General features: G+C 46.2%; 1 protein-coding gene across 2 annotated transcripts in view; it reads right to left on the reverse strand.

Moving 5' to 3' along the window:
• Positions 1–6,237: 6,237 nt before the first annotated feature.
• Positions 6,238–18,014, reverse strand: part of ABHD2 (abhydrolase domain containing 2, acylglycerol lipase) — a 64,865-nt gene continuing 53,088 nt past the window's right edge. For both annotated transcript variants that reach the window (XM_075069686.1, XM_032806531.2), the window contains exons 9-11: positions 16,845–16,914; positions 15,103–15,187; positions 6,238–13,829 (exon numbers count right to left, since the gene is read on the reverse strand). In XM_075069686.1, coding sequence (XP_074925787.1) covers positions 13,633–13,829; positions 15,103–15,187; positions 16,845–16,914 — 352 coding nt within the window. In that variant the 3' untranslated portion in view covers positions 6,238–13,632. The remainder of the gene's footprint in view (positions 13,830–15,102; positions 15,188–16,844; positions 16,915–18,014) is intronic.

Below are 18,014 nucleotides of genomic sequence, written 5' to 3' on the forward strand. Positions count from 1 at the left end.
CATCTTCTCTCCACAAAAACTCCCAGCCATTCTCTGGGAGTAGGGGGAGAACAGGCAGGAGAACATAGAAAGGGGATACAGAATAAACTGGGCAAAAGATGACCCAGCAAGGTACATATGTTAACCAGAATTTGACGCACCAAGGGGAACAGATACATGCTGTACTACCAGGGCAAGACTGCAGCATCCAGCAGCAGCACTCCCAGCCACAGCTTAAGATGTGTTGTTCCTTCCAGACAAGACAGCTCTGGCCAATAGAGTGCACAGAATTTCCCCTTATGGAGCATGGGGGACTAACACAGGATTATTTAATGTTTTAGGCATAGCTTTTCATGGTGCAGATGGAGTTGAGAGTGCTTCTGGAAAGCCAGGCCCTATGAATTCTAAGCTTTCCAAGGAGACACTAGTCTATACCACCCTCCAAGCCCCCACTCCAGTGCTATGACCTGGATAGATTTAGGTGTGGGCTAGCCAGGTTGCACAGGACAGATGAGTAGTGCACATATGTCCCTGGTAGGTGGGACAAGGCAACATGTCCTAGGGCAGGAGAGAAGATATCAAGTGGCTGAAGGCAGCTTAGGCCAGGTTATGCAAGTCATGGCAGTGGCCAGTGGGAGGAAATGTGCAGTGAGATAGAGGGCCATTGTACTGTATCAGAGGGAGGGACCACTGGGAATGCCCAGTGGCTGAGTTTGCAGACTGGAAAAAGAAGCAGGACCATATAGCCAGAGGAGTGTGCTAAAGTACTGCCAACGCCAGTCTCCAGAAGACAGATTGGGACGAGGGTGCCTGGGCCAGTGTTCAGTTGCCAGACAATGTGGAGGGCACTTGCCCTGACTCCAAGGTGGGCCCAGCCTAATCCAGGAGTCAGTCATGTGTGAGAAATTGGAATCTTTGGGTATGGCTACACTTACATTTTTGCAGCACTGGTAGTTACAGGCTGTGAGTCAGTACAGTGTGTTAGGGCGAGCGCTGAGTGTGTCACATGAACGCACCCAGCGCTGCAGTGTGGTCCATATGCAGCATATTGCATGTGTTGCTGCGTGGTTGCATTGTGGGAGCCTATCCCCAGAAGACTCGTCCATTTTGGCGGGTGTGGGTTGTGGGAAGGGGACGGAAGGGCATGACGGGTATTCTGTTCTGTTTCCAACGACCCGTGGTGCACCTCGCTTCCTTTTCAGCGATTTGGTGCCATTAGTGACGTCTGCTGAGTGATTTTCAGTAAGAAAATGGAAGCCGAGCTAGGCTGAGCGATTTGCTGATGAATGTTGCCAGAATCAGTCTGGCAGTTTGAGCCTATTTTCATGCTCAAGTGACGTGAGGAGAGCTAGATGACTGACATAAACGGGAAATTTTTTCGGACCCAACCCTGAAGCGCTGACCTAAATTGCTTGTGGCAGTAAACGGACGTGCTAGACCCCCTTGTGGAAGCGTTTCGGGCCTCAAGGAAACAGCACTCGAGTGAAGTGGGATCCTCGTCCCATGCAAGTTGGGTAATGACGAGCAGCAATGGCTGCAGAATCCTTCAGGATGAAGAAAAGCTACTTTATGCGGACTCCGTGTGGCTGAGCTTTGCCCAACGTGGAGCGCAAGGAAACGAGACTCGAGGCTGCAAACTGTCAGTCGGCAGAAAGCAGGTGCTATTAGGCGTCTGGAAGCTGGCAACTGCAGACAGCTGATGCCACCCTGCAACCATTTTGGAGTGGGAACGTCGACCACTTGAATAGTGGTGATACGCAGTTTGCGGGGGCATTCTGATCTGTAAGAAGCAGTGCTCTGGGGAATCGTGCAGGACTTCTGGATGGCTTTGCACAAATGGGTTTCCCTATGTTTGGAGGGGCAATGCTGCGGACGGCTATTTATTCTGGACATACCACCTGGGAATCCCCCCGAGTACGTTCAATCGAAGGGGTCATTTATCTTAATGGTTTCCAGAGCGCTTGTGGGATCACCGTGAGGCGTTCTCCTGACATTCTTCCAGGATGGGCCTGGAAAGGTGGCATGATGCACGCATCTTTGGAACCAGTGGCATGTTCCAGGAAGACTGCACGGCGGGATATTTTTCCCAGATCGGAAGATCACGTGGGGGGACGTCGAACATGCCAATTGTTTGTCCCTTGGAAGAACCCGCTTAACTGTTAATGATTGGCTACTGAACACATATAAGGGAAGATTGCCAAAAGGAAGCAAGGAGGCGTTCACTACAGCTGCAGCGGTGCAGAATGATGTGGAGTGTGCTCTTTTGGCCGCTATAAACAGGAGGAGATGCGGGAAGTTCTAAGGGAAGCTAGACATGGGGGAAAGCAGCCCTCCCAGCGCTTAATCGAAGTGCTGTTATCTCATCAATATTTGTGAAGGGAAGGATGAACTTCAGTGATATGAAATGAATCCGGAGGATAATCGACTGGCGGCTGAATTTGACGCCGAGCGGGCTAGAGAGAGACCGCACAGTGCTTCAAGGATTGGGATGCCCTTAAAGGAGGGAAATTTGGAGGATGAAAGCCACGTAATGCTTCGGGTGCCTTCCAGCAGGAGATGAAGTGAGTGTTGAATGCATTTGCAGTGCTATTTTCCCCTTGTGGTTGCAGTCTGTTAACTTTCTGTATAATACACACTGTTTTAAAGCACACGAAATCCTTCTATTAAATACAGTAATAAAAGGGCAGGGGGTAGGGTCGATGAGCAGATAAAGTACGAGGTTTGAATAATGTCCTTTCTTGAGTGTGTGCATGCCTGTGTGCTTCCCACGAGATTCATATGCGCATGAGTGATGGGGGTTGAGTGATAGGGTAAGGTCGTAGTTTCAGGAGGCTGTTAGTGAATGTATGGCGTGTCGGGGGAGCTGGTGGTGGTAAGAACAGGATGCTGGATTAAGGGTGTTTCTTGAGGAAACCAGTGGGCAAATGGGTTGAGTTTGGGATGGGGGGAGGAGGCACGGTAGTGCTCTGCCTGCATGGTAGCATTGATGCATGAGGTTGTGTGGCGTTCCAGGATGCTTAGAGCGAATTGTGCTTCTCTTGGCGCCAATTTTCTTTGGAGCCTTTTTCTTTCTCTGCTTTCTTTTCCTCCAGTCTGCATTTTTTTATTTTCTGTGAATACAGATCATAACTGCTTTCACCCGTCTCTTATTCTTCCTTGGTTTTTTCTTAAGTTCGTAGTTTGCAAGAAGTCTGCGTGATGGAGCCACGTATAAGGTCATTCAAAAAAACACAGAGAGATAAACTTTATAACTACGAGCTGTTTGTTTTTTAAGACTATTTCTAGCTATTTACATTGCGCGAATAGCATACCAGAGGGCGAAGCTGCAGAGAAGAAATGCGTGAGTTTCCCAACGTGTTATATTGTCGTAGTGAAACATTTTCAAGAGTATCAGACATTCAGGCGTTCGCAGCTTGCACCTGGGAAGGGGGGGCTCCTTGAAACTCTGGATCATGGGCTTTCTGTGATTGGGGAAAGCAAGAGCAGCTACAGGGGAAATAGACTGAACCTAACCCACATCTGCCACGAGGTATCCTCAAGAGCCATGCTTGACATGATGCGCGGCCTGCCCCTGGCGAAGGGGGGGCTGCTTGACTCTAGGAATCATGGGCTTTTCTGTGACTTGGGGAAAAGGGCAGCTACAGGGAAATAGACTTACAGTTCCTGCATTTTCACAGAATTTTAATCCCGCATATCTCATGTCCCGGTTCACTTGGGAAGGAGCGGGAGGGTTTTACAGTGTGGATTCCGCCTGGTCTACGAGACTGTGACTGTGTGCAGAATCGGTCCACTCTCCGGCACAATGGGTGGACGTTTTTAAGCCCTGACTGGGAAAGGAAACGGTAGCTCTCTATAACATTGCGGAGCGGCATTGTTGGCACACCGCTTTGCTGAAACTTTTGAAGAGATTACAAGGGCAGATTCCGGAGTGATAGAACAAATAATGGCTATTCACATCTAGGCATGCTTGCAGGCAAGCCCATAGCCTCTCTCCAAAAAATTTACCATACTTTATAATAAAGCTTTTACCGGGAACAGGCTCCTCTGTGGTTCTATACCAGTCCAGCGGCTGCGACTGGTAGAATTTCTTTCTGCTGAATAGTCTGGCTGATGACCTCCTGGGAGTCTAAACATCAGTAGCCTCATCTCGGGTTCTCTACACCCTCCTCTCTCCGGCTCTGAACTGTCCATCGTGATACTCGGATTGCAGTGGGGTTTCCATCCAGTATCGCATCCAGTCCTTGTAAACGGCAGGTGTGGGGCGCACTGAAGCAGTGGTTTTGACGTGCTTGTGCGTAGGCCTCCGCACTCTTGTACTAAGCCTGCTGCCGGTCCCGGTATGAGCCTGTATTGCTTGCTTTGATATCTGGCCCGTAGGTTTCATATTTCTACAGCTGGAGCGGCAGTGTGCTGCAGAGCTTCTACCAAACATGATGAATCCTGCAGCTCGGAGTGCTCAATGTGGGGCTCTTTTGGGGCGTGGAGGCTGGTCATGACTTGATTGATTGATTGCAACTCCACTCGTAAGTACAGGAGGGGATTTTTTAAATTCCGGGGGTTTAAGGGCGTGTCACTGAGCCAGGGAGTGGGTGCGAAACGATGAACAGAGAGGCTTGAAAGGTATGCTGGTCACCTCTAATACCTGGGAGGCCATTCAGCGCTGGTGAGTGTCCACACCTGATGACCAGCGCTGCATCACCAGCGCTGGATTCGCTACACCCGTAGCAGACCAGGAGTACAGCCAGCGCTGCAGCCAGGGAGTTGCAGCGCTGGCTGAGCTTTGTTAAGTGTGGACACCGAGTAAGTTGCAGCGCTGTAACCCCCTCACCAGCGCTGCAACTTGCAAGTGTAGCCAAGGCCTTTCTTACTAAACAGAGGCAGATAGCTTCTCTGTGGCATTTCTAGTGCTGCTGTGGGTGGGTGGGGTACCCATGGCCTTATCTACTGCCTGGAATAATTTCAAGCAGAATGAGAGGGCAGGTGGGCTGGTGCCACATCTGTACATCAGCTGCCCCAGTGGAGGCCGATCTAAGATGGGTAGCAGTGCTCTTCTCAGGAGCATCTGACACACTGGGGGAAGGAGAAGAAGACTACACAGCATAAGGAGCAGAATCAGAGGTTGAATTAGAGGTTCTAACCCTCAGCAGACCTGCTTGGCTGTAGAGAAACAGTGGACCAGGGCCTTTCAGTAGGCAGGACTATTGACCTACCTGATTTTGTCTGCCTGCAATCCCTTTCATGTGGCAGGTTGTCAGAGCACTGCCACTCACAGAAGGGGACTTCTCTGCACTGCAGCTTCTTCAGACCTGAGCCAAGCCCTTTGCTCTGGACTAGCTTTTGCAGTTTGAGAGGAACATGGTTTGAAAGGTACCACCTTCCCCATTGTCAGAGTTCCCAAATGCACCACTTACTTCATGCATTAGTTGCTAATGAAACCCCACATGACAATTTCCCAGGACAAGGTACTTCCCCCAAAGCAGTGCATGAAATCATTATCTCCCTCTGCAATTCTGTATTTTGTTCCTGTCACCTCATCTCAAAATTCAGCAGGAAAAGAAGGTACAAAGATGGGCAGCAAAAATGATCAGAGGCTTGAATCAGGGCATAAGCCAACAAACCAAAAGGAATGTGTAGAAAAAAACTGCCCTTCCCCCAGGCTACTTAATGAAACCAGCCATTGCTGGAATTCTACCACCGGCTGCTGTTAGAAACTGGATATCTGATTAGGCAGACTGCTGGTCTGCTCCAATATAGTCATTTCCATATGGCAAGGTACGAAGGGTGGTACCCTAGAGCATGAATCAGTCTGGAATTCAGAGTTTTGTAAAGAAATTTAGAATTTCCATGAACACCAGACACCTTCTAAGAGGTATGGGGAGAGGAAGGAAAGTAATATTTTGGAACAGAATCGAGACATCTGTGGATCTGATACTTATCTTGAAGACTGTCTGAAGTGTTCCAGCTCACAGATTTTAACATTCACATTAAGGAGACACAGGATTCTGCCCTACTCCAAAGCACATGGCTTCACTCTCTACATCTCATTATTTAATGGTGGATTTCCACAGAGCCCTTATCAGGCTAAGGATATCATCTTGAGCAAGATGCAACCCCTTTCAGAAAAGCCCTTAGCTTTACAGCATTTCATGGGCGACGTTATTGCTGCTGGGTCTCCCAACACAAAGGAAAACCAATTCAGGTGAGATGAACCCATTAATAAAGAGCAACTTTTACATACACAGCTACCACACAAAGACCTGAACTCAGAGAGTCCTTTATTATTTTTTTAAGTAAAGAAATTCAATTGAATCAAAGATAACAAAGTTACATTGTTTTGCAATGACCTCAATTGACATCACACAGAATAAAGAACAAAAAAAATTAACACACAAGAAAAAAAATAATCAAGGACACATCGTATAATCTTTTAAAAGGTAAACCTCAGCAGATATAGAAAAATTGCATTGCTAGTTGCAAATCTTCTCCCCAGGAGCTGGCAGCTCCTGAGAATCTGACTCAGAACCTGGCAGCTGGGGGCAGGTCTCAGTATACAAACGCAACCTTCTCTGGGCAGCATTTAAAGTTAAAAGGATCAGGAATGTGGAAGTGATGATTCCGGAGAATCCAATCAGAAGCAGAATTTCCCATAATTTTTTTTTTTAATTTCGGTTGAACAGCAAGAGTTCAAAGACATCAAGAAAGTTACACTCAACCCACTCCACTAAGGCAGCTGCACTGGCAGAAATCAGAGTGCACAGGTACAGATCTGGCTTCCTGAAGGGAATACCCCCTTCTGCTTGGGGAGACCTGGGAGAAAGGGATAGGGCTTTTCTTGAAAAATTGTGCTTTCTTAATGAAGAGAACACAGGTTTATAGTGAACCAACATCTGGGGCTAGAGACAAAATTGCTGAACAGCTGTTTTGGGAGAACATCACTTGGACTGAATAGTCATTTTTGAACTAAATCTGGCCTATCAGCCATATTTCTTAGGGCTCCCAGTTGGCAGCTGCCACCAGTTTTAGCACTCTGGTAAAACATGCTTCTACTGGTCACTCTGATATGATGTGCTGCCTCCTCTGATCGTAGCTATGTTCTTTGCATGACAAGACAACCACTGCAAAAGCTTGCCAGTCACATAAAAGCAACAGCTGTATATGTCCCTACTTCTACAGCCAACTATGGGACTCAGAGACCTGGATGCTCCCCAAGAGGGTTAGAACTAACCAGGCTGCCTGAAGTTAGCTGTGAGAAGGGAAAACAAGCCTACGTTCAGAGGAAGCAGAGCGGGACTCTTCTTGAAGGAGCCATTAGATCTATTTGGAAAAGGTTGTCTCCTCTTACAGCCCCAGTGCGGTAAATGCTGCCCTTTAATGCAGTGATTGTGCCCTTGGATTTAACCAGCAAACAAATTTTTAAAAGGATACAAGTGTTCAAATGAACTACAGTACAGTTCCTGATAACACAACCATTCCAACCCAACCCAGATGATTAACAGATAATGTGATCTCAGCTCTGGTGCCACCACGCCTCAGTCCCCTCAGCCAAAAGCAGCAGAGTTAGAAGAAAACAAGTCCAGATGGAGACAGAGTGGACACAGCAACAGGCGCATGTCTTGCAGAAGAGGGGGCATGGATCCCAGCATCACTACAAGGCACCCCTTCGCAGGCTGTTTGGTGTACCCTAACCTCTGTTCTGAATAGCCTTTTAAAAACAGAGTACTTATACCAAGAGCAATTCGCTTTCTGCCTAAAATTTGGACCCCTGCAGTAAACATTGCTATTCTGAGTCACTGTGGCTACTGCACGCCACCCAAATACGCACAACTGCCAATGGAAGGACACATGGTGTCTGACTCAAGATAGAAGCAATGCACATATACAGCCTTCTGATTGGCTAGTGTCATAATAGTCCATACACCACCTACTAACACAAGGCTGGGTCCCTTTCTAACCTTCTTGTAAAGGAGTTTTACAACCACCAAAAAACCCCAGATAGGCATAACATTTCCAGGAGGTTCCTTGCATTGCTCCCCAGTGATCAGTGTCACTACATTCGGCAATAAACCCCCCAAATGCCATTCCTGATGTATCGGCCAAGGAGACAGCCCATCTTCTGCTGTATACTACAGGGCCAACAAGCTAGTGGACTGAGGGAGCTAGCTTATTAGAACATGGGATCTTTTGGATTTTAGAAAGGAAACATGCTCATGTTTTAGTTAATAGCTGTGAATCAGCCCCTACTTCTATAGGCAGGAGAAGTCAGTTGTAAAATAATCTACTGCTTATTTAGTTATAATTTTAAGCCTTAAAACATACACCATAGCTAGTTTTAGGCTGTCCAAACCCAAGGTCCTTTCCTAGCTCAGTACACACCTGTCATTCAGTGACATTTCACCCATAGCCAGGCTGCTTTTAGCTTTGACTCCAAAGAAGGAAAGTTGAGTGTTTGCTTTCTGCATGAGAACAGAAAGTGACAAGCAGCAGAACTACAGCTATGTTGAGAAAGAAGTGGGAGGAATGAATGGCAAGGCACTAGGTGTCTGAAGGGTTGTCCTCTACGAAGCCTGACAGAACTAGGATGGATGAAGAAAAAGTAGCTGGCTAAAGTCAAGTTCTGAGACACATCAGTACTCTATGTTTTAAATTAATGCTCACAGTCCAAAACAAATATTTCTCAATAAACAAGAATCAGTGTCAAGAAGTGCTGAGGAGGAGACTGCGGAGAGTTTCAGGTGCCTTCACAGTGCAACTGCAGCAGGTTCAGACTCATCTGGAAACCCTGTCAAACGCTTCAAAAGGAGAACGTTAGAAGCTGACTATTAAAGATTCTAGGAGGTCTGATGAAAAGAAAACAAGTTCATCATGCTCTAGTCTCAGAGCAGGTCCCAGCTGCTCACCTGCAAAGTTCAAATCTCTGCAGATACCCTGGTAGCAGTGGAAGGAAGATTGGACCAGTCTAAGCGTTCAGGGAGAATTGGTTGCACCTGACTAGGAGAGACCCTTTCTGGTGTTTGTTTCTAAGTGCCAATGATACCCAATGACAGGGTGCATAAATTTATGGTACTAAGTGCTAGTTAACTGAGCCCTAGTGAATTTTATTCCATTCTACCTCCCTTCCTCAATCTGAAACCATCAATATGGAAAATCCACTTGTTAGCTCCCATCTCACACAGCAGATCTAAAGAGAAGAGCTGCACTGTTCCATTTGCATTATCAGGCTATTTCAGGACGTATTCAGAGGCTTACACTTTGGATGCCTGATATGACTAGCATGGTTGTTTTGGAAGGCGCTTGTTGTGGAAGAGAAAAAGTCTCTATAGGCCTGGAATGAACACTCATGACTTTCACCTCTAAAGGTAAGAGCTCAAACCTGACCTAGGTCATAGGCTACTATGAGGATGATCTCAACATAGTCCCTGGCATGCATGTGCCCATATCACATACCACTGCTAGCACAGTGCGTGGGGGACAGCAAATTAGGATCGATGTACAATGACAGACCCTCTTGCGGCAGTGTGCACTGTCTCCTCCAGCTATAGGGTTTAATACAGAAGTCCCCTCTCCAGAAGCCTTAATACAGAATTATGTAGTGCAGCAGATTTTTAGCTAGAAGGAAGGCAGAAGAAATGATCTGCAAGATACGGGAAGCTCTTAAAATTTTACACCACTGGTCCCTGGCTCATGCATTCAAAGCCACAGCAAATCACACTGGTGAGGGAGTTTTTATTTAACATTTCTAGCTACAAAAATCTTGTTGGGGTGAACTTAAGTCTCAAAACTCAAATGAGACCCTTAAAGCCCACGGTAAAAACCTTAAGCAACTCCTTCCCTTTCTCCCAAAACTAGACTAGCTAACTTCCACACCTCCTAGCATTTATCATACTCCAGACACAAGCACAACTACTTCAAGTGCTTTAGAGAATACAAACAGCTCACCTAAAGGTGCAAGAACTCTTGTGGAAAGAGTGCCAAGACTTAAGTCCACCTCCTCCCTACCTGCCCCAAGTGACTGCTCCAGAATGTCTGGGGTGCTAAGTGCTCCTGAAGTCTCAGACTGCATATGGGCAGATAGACAGGCAGTGGGAAAGTAAGTGCTATGGAAATCTCTATAGGCAGCAGTACAGGGAAAAGCTCTTGCCTGGTGCTACCTCTGAAGAGGAACGGATGCTGATCATGAACAGTTTCCTTAAGTCTTAGAGATCTTTCACAGTACCATCCAGTCTAACCCTGAGAGGAGCTTTGCTTTCTACAGAAACGTGGCGACCCTCTTTTGGAATCACTGCAGGTAGGATGAGCTCACAAAGGAAGAGGGGGTGGCAGAGTTCAGCTGCCAACAACGGTGAAAAAATAGAACTGGAATTTTCCTAGTGAAATCTGCTTCCTTTGGGTTTCTTCAACAGCAGAATCCCTGCCTGTTTGCCCAGTTTGACTGGACAAGCGCAACTCCCACCAGTTTGGGAATTCCCGCAGGTGCTCTTCTCATTGGGGGAGGAGTTATGTTTAGTATTCAGCAAGAACAGAAGTCACTGACTGACTGGTCACCTGCCACAATAAGATCAGATAGTTACACTACATTATATCCCTGTGTTTGAAGAAATGAAGACACCATCATTCTTCCTCATGCCCTAGGAAACAGGAGACCAAAATGCCATCATCTTACTAAAAGCCTTTCCAAGTCAAAGCCTCCCTCACTGAATCCAAGGAGGCAGAGCTCCCCTTCAGGCAGGTTCTACAACACTTACGTGTATGGTAATGGGATCCCTGAGCTCAGCAGCTAAAGAGCCGCCAAAGACATCGAACACCCAAAACAAGCCTCTCCAAAGCAACAATCCCTTTGCTTTCTGTTAGAAAACGGTTGCAAGTCACCACCGGAGAAGGAAGCCTTCAGCACTTACTTTTAGAGAACTGCCATTCTGCAAACAAGGGCCACATAACTCATGTACAGAAACGTTGGAAGAGTTACAAAACTGGGCTTAGTTTAGCACTGCTGAAAACCCAGGGCTCAGCTACACTGGAAAGGGGTAGAGTTCATAATTATTTTATTAGAGAAAACAATTGAGGCTCTTTTTGTTTAAAAAGCAACTATTTGGGAAACAGCAAAAACATTTCTTGCTTCAAATACATCAACATGTCACCTGGGTTTTGCCTGCTCTTTGAAGCCTCAACAGTTTGATGGGTGCTAAGGACAACTTCTGTTCCCCTGGGAGTGACGACGACTCCTACTCGCAGCTAAGCTGGGTCTGGAGGAATGAGTGCACATAGTGATCTGTAGAGGGAACTCCTTACTGTGGGAAGGGCAGTCTGGTCTCTTGGATAACCGGTGACTTACGAACAGCAATTGCAGAGCTGGCTATAGAGTTAAAGCACTTCTGAAGTTCAAACCCATCGTAGATAAAGAGCCACATCCCCACACATTTATATCATGTATATTTATACACATGCCAATATATGTATAAATAAGAGCAGCTTACATTCAACTTCTAAAAGAGTGGGAGATACTCTAAGTTATGTCCTATGAATTATTTATACCAACAGCTACTTCAGTGAGAATAGAGCCAAAGTCGGAATGCCCTGTATGATCGTTCCAGTGATCTGTGGATGAGTTATGGACAAGAGGATGAGCACAAAGACAGACACAAACACCAACCAACGTCCTTTAAGCCAGCCACAAGGATGGCCAAATCTTGCAATGGCTTTGCTTGGTCATTTCTTCTACTTCTACAAACAGCAGAACCTGAATTCTCTCTCTAAACAAGACAAGGAACAGATTACCACAGTTTGTTAAAACAGGCCAAGGGAACTGGCCTAAGGCAAATGGAAGGAGTTTGTTTCCTGATATGATAATGCACCTTTGCTACAGTAGTTAATTATTGCTTTATTAAACAAAAATCTCTCCAATCTACTGAAGTTCAGAGATCATGTGGCCCAGGAAGCTTATTCCACTAGTGTTACAGGACTGAAATTCAGCAGGGTGCTTTACCCTTAAGCTTCAACTAAAGTGCCTAGAATGCAAAACCAGGGCTAGAGCAATAAAGTGCTAATTGGTGTGGGAGGTGTGACAGGAACAGAGATGAAGTAAATGAATGATGAAAGGAGTTACAAGGACAGAGTAATGAGATGATGATATTGAAGGAACTGAAAGTAAAGCAAAGTTTGACCACAAAGTTCCATTGTCTCAACAGACTGTTTCTATTTTTATATTAAGGTCCTTGATTGTCATGGGGGAGCTTTTCTTCTAGGGTATTTATCTTAAAAGAGCCCTCTGGGCAACAGTAGAGTATCAGCCCCTAGATGAGGGAGGAATGCAAGTGACATTCAAATTGCCACACTTTACTTTGTGCATTAACTGAAGTTGATCTGGGTGGAAGTTGATATCCTGGGTGGGGAAAAGACTTAACGAGCCAGAAGGGCTCTAATGCCTAGCTGGACATAAACAGCCTTACCAGATCCTAATAACTGTGGAAGCAGTTAGTCATACAGAGATAAACATTAAGGGTTAGAGACATCCAGTTCCCGTAAACTCCTAGGCAAGTCATGTGGCTGGAAAAAAAAAACCCATTCATTGCTTTGAAAGTTCAGAGAAGAGATTTTGGAACATTCTACCCTGGCACATACAAGGAGAGAGAAGCAGCAAGAATTGATATTGACATGTCCGTCCGTCCCTGTCCCCCCAGACACTCCTAAAGAAAGGGTGTATTCATTCTCTGTGAAATACTCTCATACAAATTGGATATACCCCATACACTGATAATCGGTGGTTCCAATGCATTTACCAGAACCCATTTCAAAAAGGCCTGGGTTAAAACACAAAAATACAGTGACAAAATAAAACTCTTTACACTAAAAAAAGGCAAGTATCACAAGAAGGCTATCTGTTTTGTCTTGGTGTGAGAGCGTTTACATAGTAGGAAATCCAACAAAATGACCAACGTGAAACTCATCTATACACAGAGGCCCAGCAGAGAAGAAATGCAGGAGCAGCAGAATGCACCACACTTGAGATAGCTGAAAGCTCTGACAAGTTGCTCAGTGTTTTCTAACCCAGCTGAATCCTGGTATGGGCACTGCCAGAGAAAGCAAGAGGCCCTTGTCAGATGGTGCAAGGCTGAAACTCTACTTTTCACTTCAGGGTTTCACTCTTTCTGCAAGCCACATCCCAATGGCTTACAGACTGACCTGCTGGTTTCTATCGATTGACACAGGGTTCTCCCAGTGTTAGGAGAGATATGACCAGACAGGGGGAACTGAACTCCCAGCACAACTCATCCACAGCTAAACAAGTTCTGCAACTCCGTGAAGAGTCTTGACCAGTGGAAGAATAACCTGATGGTCAGCAACACTGGGACTTCTACTTTCTAAGTAGGCCACCACATTAGTATGAGAATCCTGCAGCAAGCCCTAACCAGTAACTCAAAGCAGCAAGCCAGTACTTCAAGTGCAGCAGTGCACTGCAAACCCATAAGAAGACACAAATATGCTCAAAACCAGTTATTGCCCTCTGTTGTAGCTCCATTTCAGAAGGAAACATTGTGGCCAACCCCCAGTCCCAGGATGTCACAAAGAGGATGGAAACCTGAAACAGCAGGTGAGGGAATTCAGAGTTCCAGAAGAGGGAAATATAGTGAAGCAAATTGGAGTGTGTCTTTGGGGCAGTTACTCCTGGCCGGATGCTGCTTGCTCTGTATCTGAGCACTGAGACTTATTCTTCTCCCACTGGCAGATGGCATTGGTGTACTGCACCACAAGCTTATCCATCCAAGTGAGGGGTTCAGGAAAGAGTACAGCCCCCTCAAAAAAGCCCAGGTGGCCTCCATGGAGTGGTAGCACAAACATGACGTTCTCCTGTTTTTCTGCAATGTTAAAAGACAAAGAGAGCATGAGATTTCAGAAGCCAACTGCAGAAGCTAAACAGCAGAGCTCTGCATCATCCCAAACAATGGAACCCGCCATGATGTGCTAGGGTGCGTCTGTGCTCCAGCTGGGTAGTGAAGGCTTTGCAAGCACACATTCATTCTTCACAGCAGAGGAATGCAAGCTTTTTGTTGACAGGGGCCACAACGGATTTTAATTACCTGAATGTATTACAGAAGCCCTCCCATTTCATATAGCTGGGAAGCTCACGGAGACAAGTACCAGCCTGCAGTGCTCTCAATACCAGCAAACTGCTTCAGCTGAGATAAAGCACTACAGGCTGGAACTGATGTGCAGCCCATAAAGCCCAGCAGTCCCAGCCTGCAATGCTCCATTTTGACTCAGGCATGTTGCAGGCTGGTACCTAAAGGCTCCATGGGCTGCACAATTCCACTGCAGAACTCTGGCTGCACTTTAGCCGGCCACCGTTTTATGGCACAATTAATTCAGGGCATCACTTATGACAAGGTTTTCTCCTTAATAGGTTTTGGTGCTGGAACAAGAAGCCCTGCTGTTCGCCTATGGGGCAAGTGCTCTGTTCAGCTGTGAGACATGAACCAGCTCTTTCTTTTTCATTCCAAGGCTCTGAAGGGTCATTTGCCTTCTTCATGGCCAAGGAATAGCAAATAGATCTCTTGGGATCTCTCACTCCCAGTTTCATTGGGACCCCAGCAACAGGTGGAGGAAGATCGCACAGCTATAAAGCATGACAATAACTCACTTTCGCTATACTACACTTGCTGCCGCAGGTGACCGTTAATCTTAGCCCTGAACAATTAGACACCATCATAGTAACTATTAGCAAAGCCTTTTGGGGTTTGCCCTGTTGCCTTACTGATTCTGTGTGGGGAGCCAAGATGTGAGGAAGCAGTTCACTGCAGAGCAGAGACTATTTAATCTAAAGCTAAACCATTTCCAATTTTGCTTCCCGACATTAACACCAGTGAGGTAGCAAGAACGTGCATTTCTTGGGAAAACAATCTGATCGTTCCCTGGGGCTACACAGCCAGCTGAACAGTGTTTAGTTGGATTCTACCAAAATAAAATTTGGAATCTCCTCAGTGAATGGTGGTTTAAAAAGCACGTTAGATTGCACAGTACACATCCACCAGATTATGGTAGTCTGCAGACAGACCTTGCTATACATGGTCATTCACAATGTGATGAAGGGGGAATCCAAAAGCAATAGTTTGGGCAATGCATTCAACTCACCTGACAGAGCTCTTGGGATTGATAACAGACTGTCATGTACCAGAGGGTCATCAGCAGCATTAACCAGCATGAGGGGAACATAGATCTGCACCATGAAAGAAGGAAAAGGAACGAAATAGAGAACCAGTGTTATAGATTCCAGGTTTGAACTCAATTCTCTTACCAACAAAAGGCATCTACTCACAACCCGCCTATGAATCCTCAGCTGAATGCCACATCTTATGATGGACCTACACCTGCAGCAACATAACAACACACACAACTGAAACCATGCCGGGTGGACTGTCACTGCTGGGCTGCTCTGCAGCTTTTGGTATGGTTCAGCTGAACTGCCTGGAGGGCAAGCTGGGTACGACAGGGCAATCACCAGCAACACCTTACCAACAGGGCAGTTCCAGACAGCAACACTGGATCGTTTCTTTATGACTGGTAATCGGGATGCACATGGTATTCCCCACACATCTGGTGTGGCCAATATTTGAGAGCATTTGCATTCTGCTTTTGGAAGGGAGACTCTAAGCTATCACTGCTAGGCAGACGGTCATCAAATGTACGTTTGTCTCTGGCTTCCAAAGGGGACACGCAGCACCCAAGGGGAATGAAACCCGAGATGGGATAATTACAAACTGGCAGAGACGGAATAATAGTAAAACTTCAGTTGTGCATGTTGGTTTGGGCACAAGATATGAAGAATGTCATTTCTCTAGGCTCCCTGCAGTCGTTGATGAGAGATACTTAAGCAGGCCAGAGTGGCATGCAGCCCAAGCATGGTCTTTGATTAGAGGCTGATGTCAGAAGATCAGATGTCAGCCATGATCATGATAGGATTCTGTCATCATAAAAAAATATTGCCAAATTGAGCATCTTCCTGACGCCCTTTCCTGGGAACTATCACCCTGCCTTTGGGACTACAACGTGCTCTTTGTATAAGGCTACTGAAAGAACCTCATCCAGTGCCTGAAGCTGGAGTAATTGAGTAGTTGCCAAGGGCTGGCTGAGGGGATTCAGTCTCTTACTCCACACATTCAGTGCAACAGGAGACACTTACTTTTGGATGTTTAAAGCCCTAATGTTTACTGAGCTTTGGTAGCCTATTCACCTTTATCTTTTGATCCAGTAGGTCTTAAGGGGGATAACTAGTACATTTCCCAGCTTGGCTTCTGCAGCCCTGGGTCTCTGCAATGTCTGATCATCTGACAGGAGAGGCAGTATCTGAGCCTCTTTCCAAAGTGGAATGATTCATTTTAAACGTTTCCGGAATTACACAGGTCAGAGTGATACTAGTTTAACATCTTTAGAAGGGCTTAACTCTAGGTTTGGCTTTGTGCTCAGAACACCATGTTGCTACCACCAATACAGAATTCTATGCTGAGGGGCTCACAATTTGGCTTCATGTAATATAGCCCAGGAGAACTGAATTTGGGGTAAAACAGATGCCTCTTGGTTTCCAAGACAGCCTTTGGTTTGAAGGGAGCGTCACTCAAGTCCCAGATGAAGATCATGGCTAGAATTCTCAAAGAAGCTTAAAGGAGTTGGGCACTTAACTCACTGAATGTCAATGGGATTTTGGTGCTGAACTCTCATTAGGTTCCTCAGAACTCCCAGCCCTGACACCCTGTTCACCTGGTGGAGTAATGAGATATGACATCTACGTACCAGTGATGCAGAAACCAATGAACATTCCTCTTCATTCCCAAGAGCAAAATGAAAGCATAACCACCCCCTCCACCGTGGTAGCTTACCCTTGGTAAGTAATGCAGACAACTCTCCTTTTCATAATATTCTTTCAGGGAACTGTAGCCATGGAACTTCCTGAGAAAAAAACAATACAAAGAACGGTAAGGCAAGAACACTTACTCTCAGTATTGCCCAACTGCCATTTTTGATCTAGTCCACTTCACCGGCAGAAGCCACAAGCTGCCCAATGTGACCTCCTTCCAGTGGTTTAAGAGAGACCATCTGTTCAGGCCCATCTCAGTGTAAAATCCCAACGTCAACACAGCACAACAGATGAAATGCTGCATTCTCTTCTGCCAGTGAGTTCTTCACAAGAGCATGACCATCGGGAGGAGACAGCACAGAACCTGCCAACTTAGCGTGCAGTTCCCCAAAGCATCGAGAGAGCAGAGCAAGTGCAGCACAGTAGCAAGCCGGAGGCAGGACAGATGGCAAATTAAACACTATTAACTTGTGTCTTTTGAGCAGGACATGGATGAGGAAGCCTAGCCACACCTGGGGTCTTTAAAAACATCCTTCCTGGTTATCAGGAATCTTGACAGAGAGAGGACTGGAGGTGTAATTAAGGTTGGTTACATTAACAACTCCCTTTTGGTTGGCATATTCAAAATGCCTTGCTGGATCTTATCTTCGGCTACTTATGAACTCTTAAAATACAGCTGCTGAAGGGCCCATCCGAGGAGCTGAAACTCACGGCAGTTATAAAAGCCTTCTGAAGGAAGTAAATACTAATTTTTCTGCTGGAGTCCAATCCAGTCCCACTACCTCCTTCCCACTTCATAAAAGCCACAGCTAAGCTGCGGGCCCCAACCAGGCAGACCTGCTCCTTCCCTGACGCATTCCAGAAAGACTACACAGTAGCAGGACCTCCGTGATCTCACTTCCTGCTGGGCACATAGGGCAGGAATCCCCTTCCCTGGGGAGCAGCTTACAAAGCCCAGGTCACTTGCAGTCCCTTAGCAGCTCTGCTGGCTTTACCACCTGTCAGCTTTGGGTGGTTATTTTGTGACTACAGTGTTTGGGGTGGATGTCATTGCCTGGTCTTAGGGGAGATTCCGGAGAAGGAGGATACAAGACCATTGGAAAATAGACTGAATTAGTGCTAGAATACTTAAAAAGCAAGGGTTAAACTTGAGAGGCAGGAAAAGGCTAGTGTTTAATATTAAACAATAAAA

Source organism: Chelonoidis abingdonii, chromosome 9 (assembly GCF_003597395.2).
Source record: "Chelonoidis abingdonii isolate Lonesome George chromosome 9, CheloAbing_2.0, whole genome shotgun sequence".
Taxonomy (NCBI): Eukaryota; Metazoa; Chordata; order Testudines; family Testudinidae; genus Chelonoidis; species Chelonoidis abingdonii.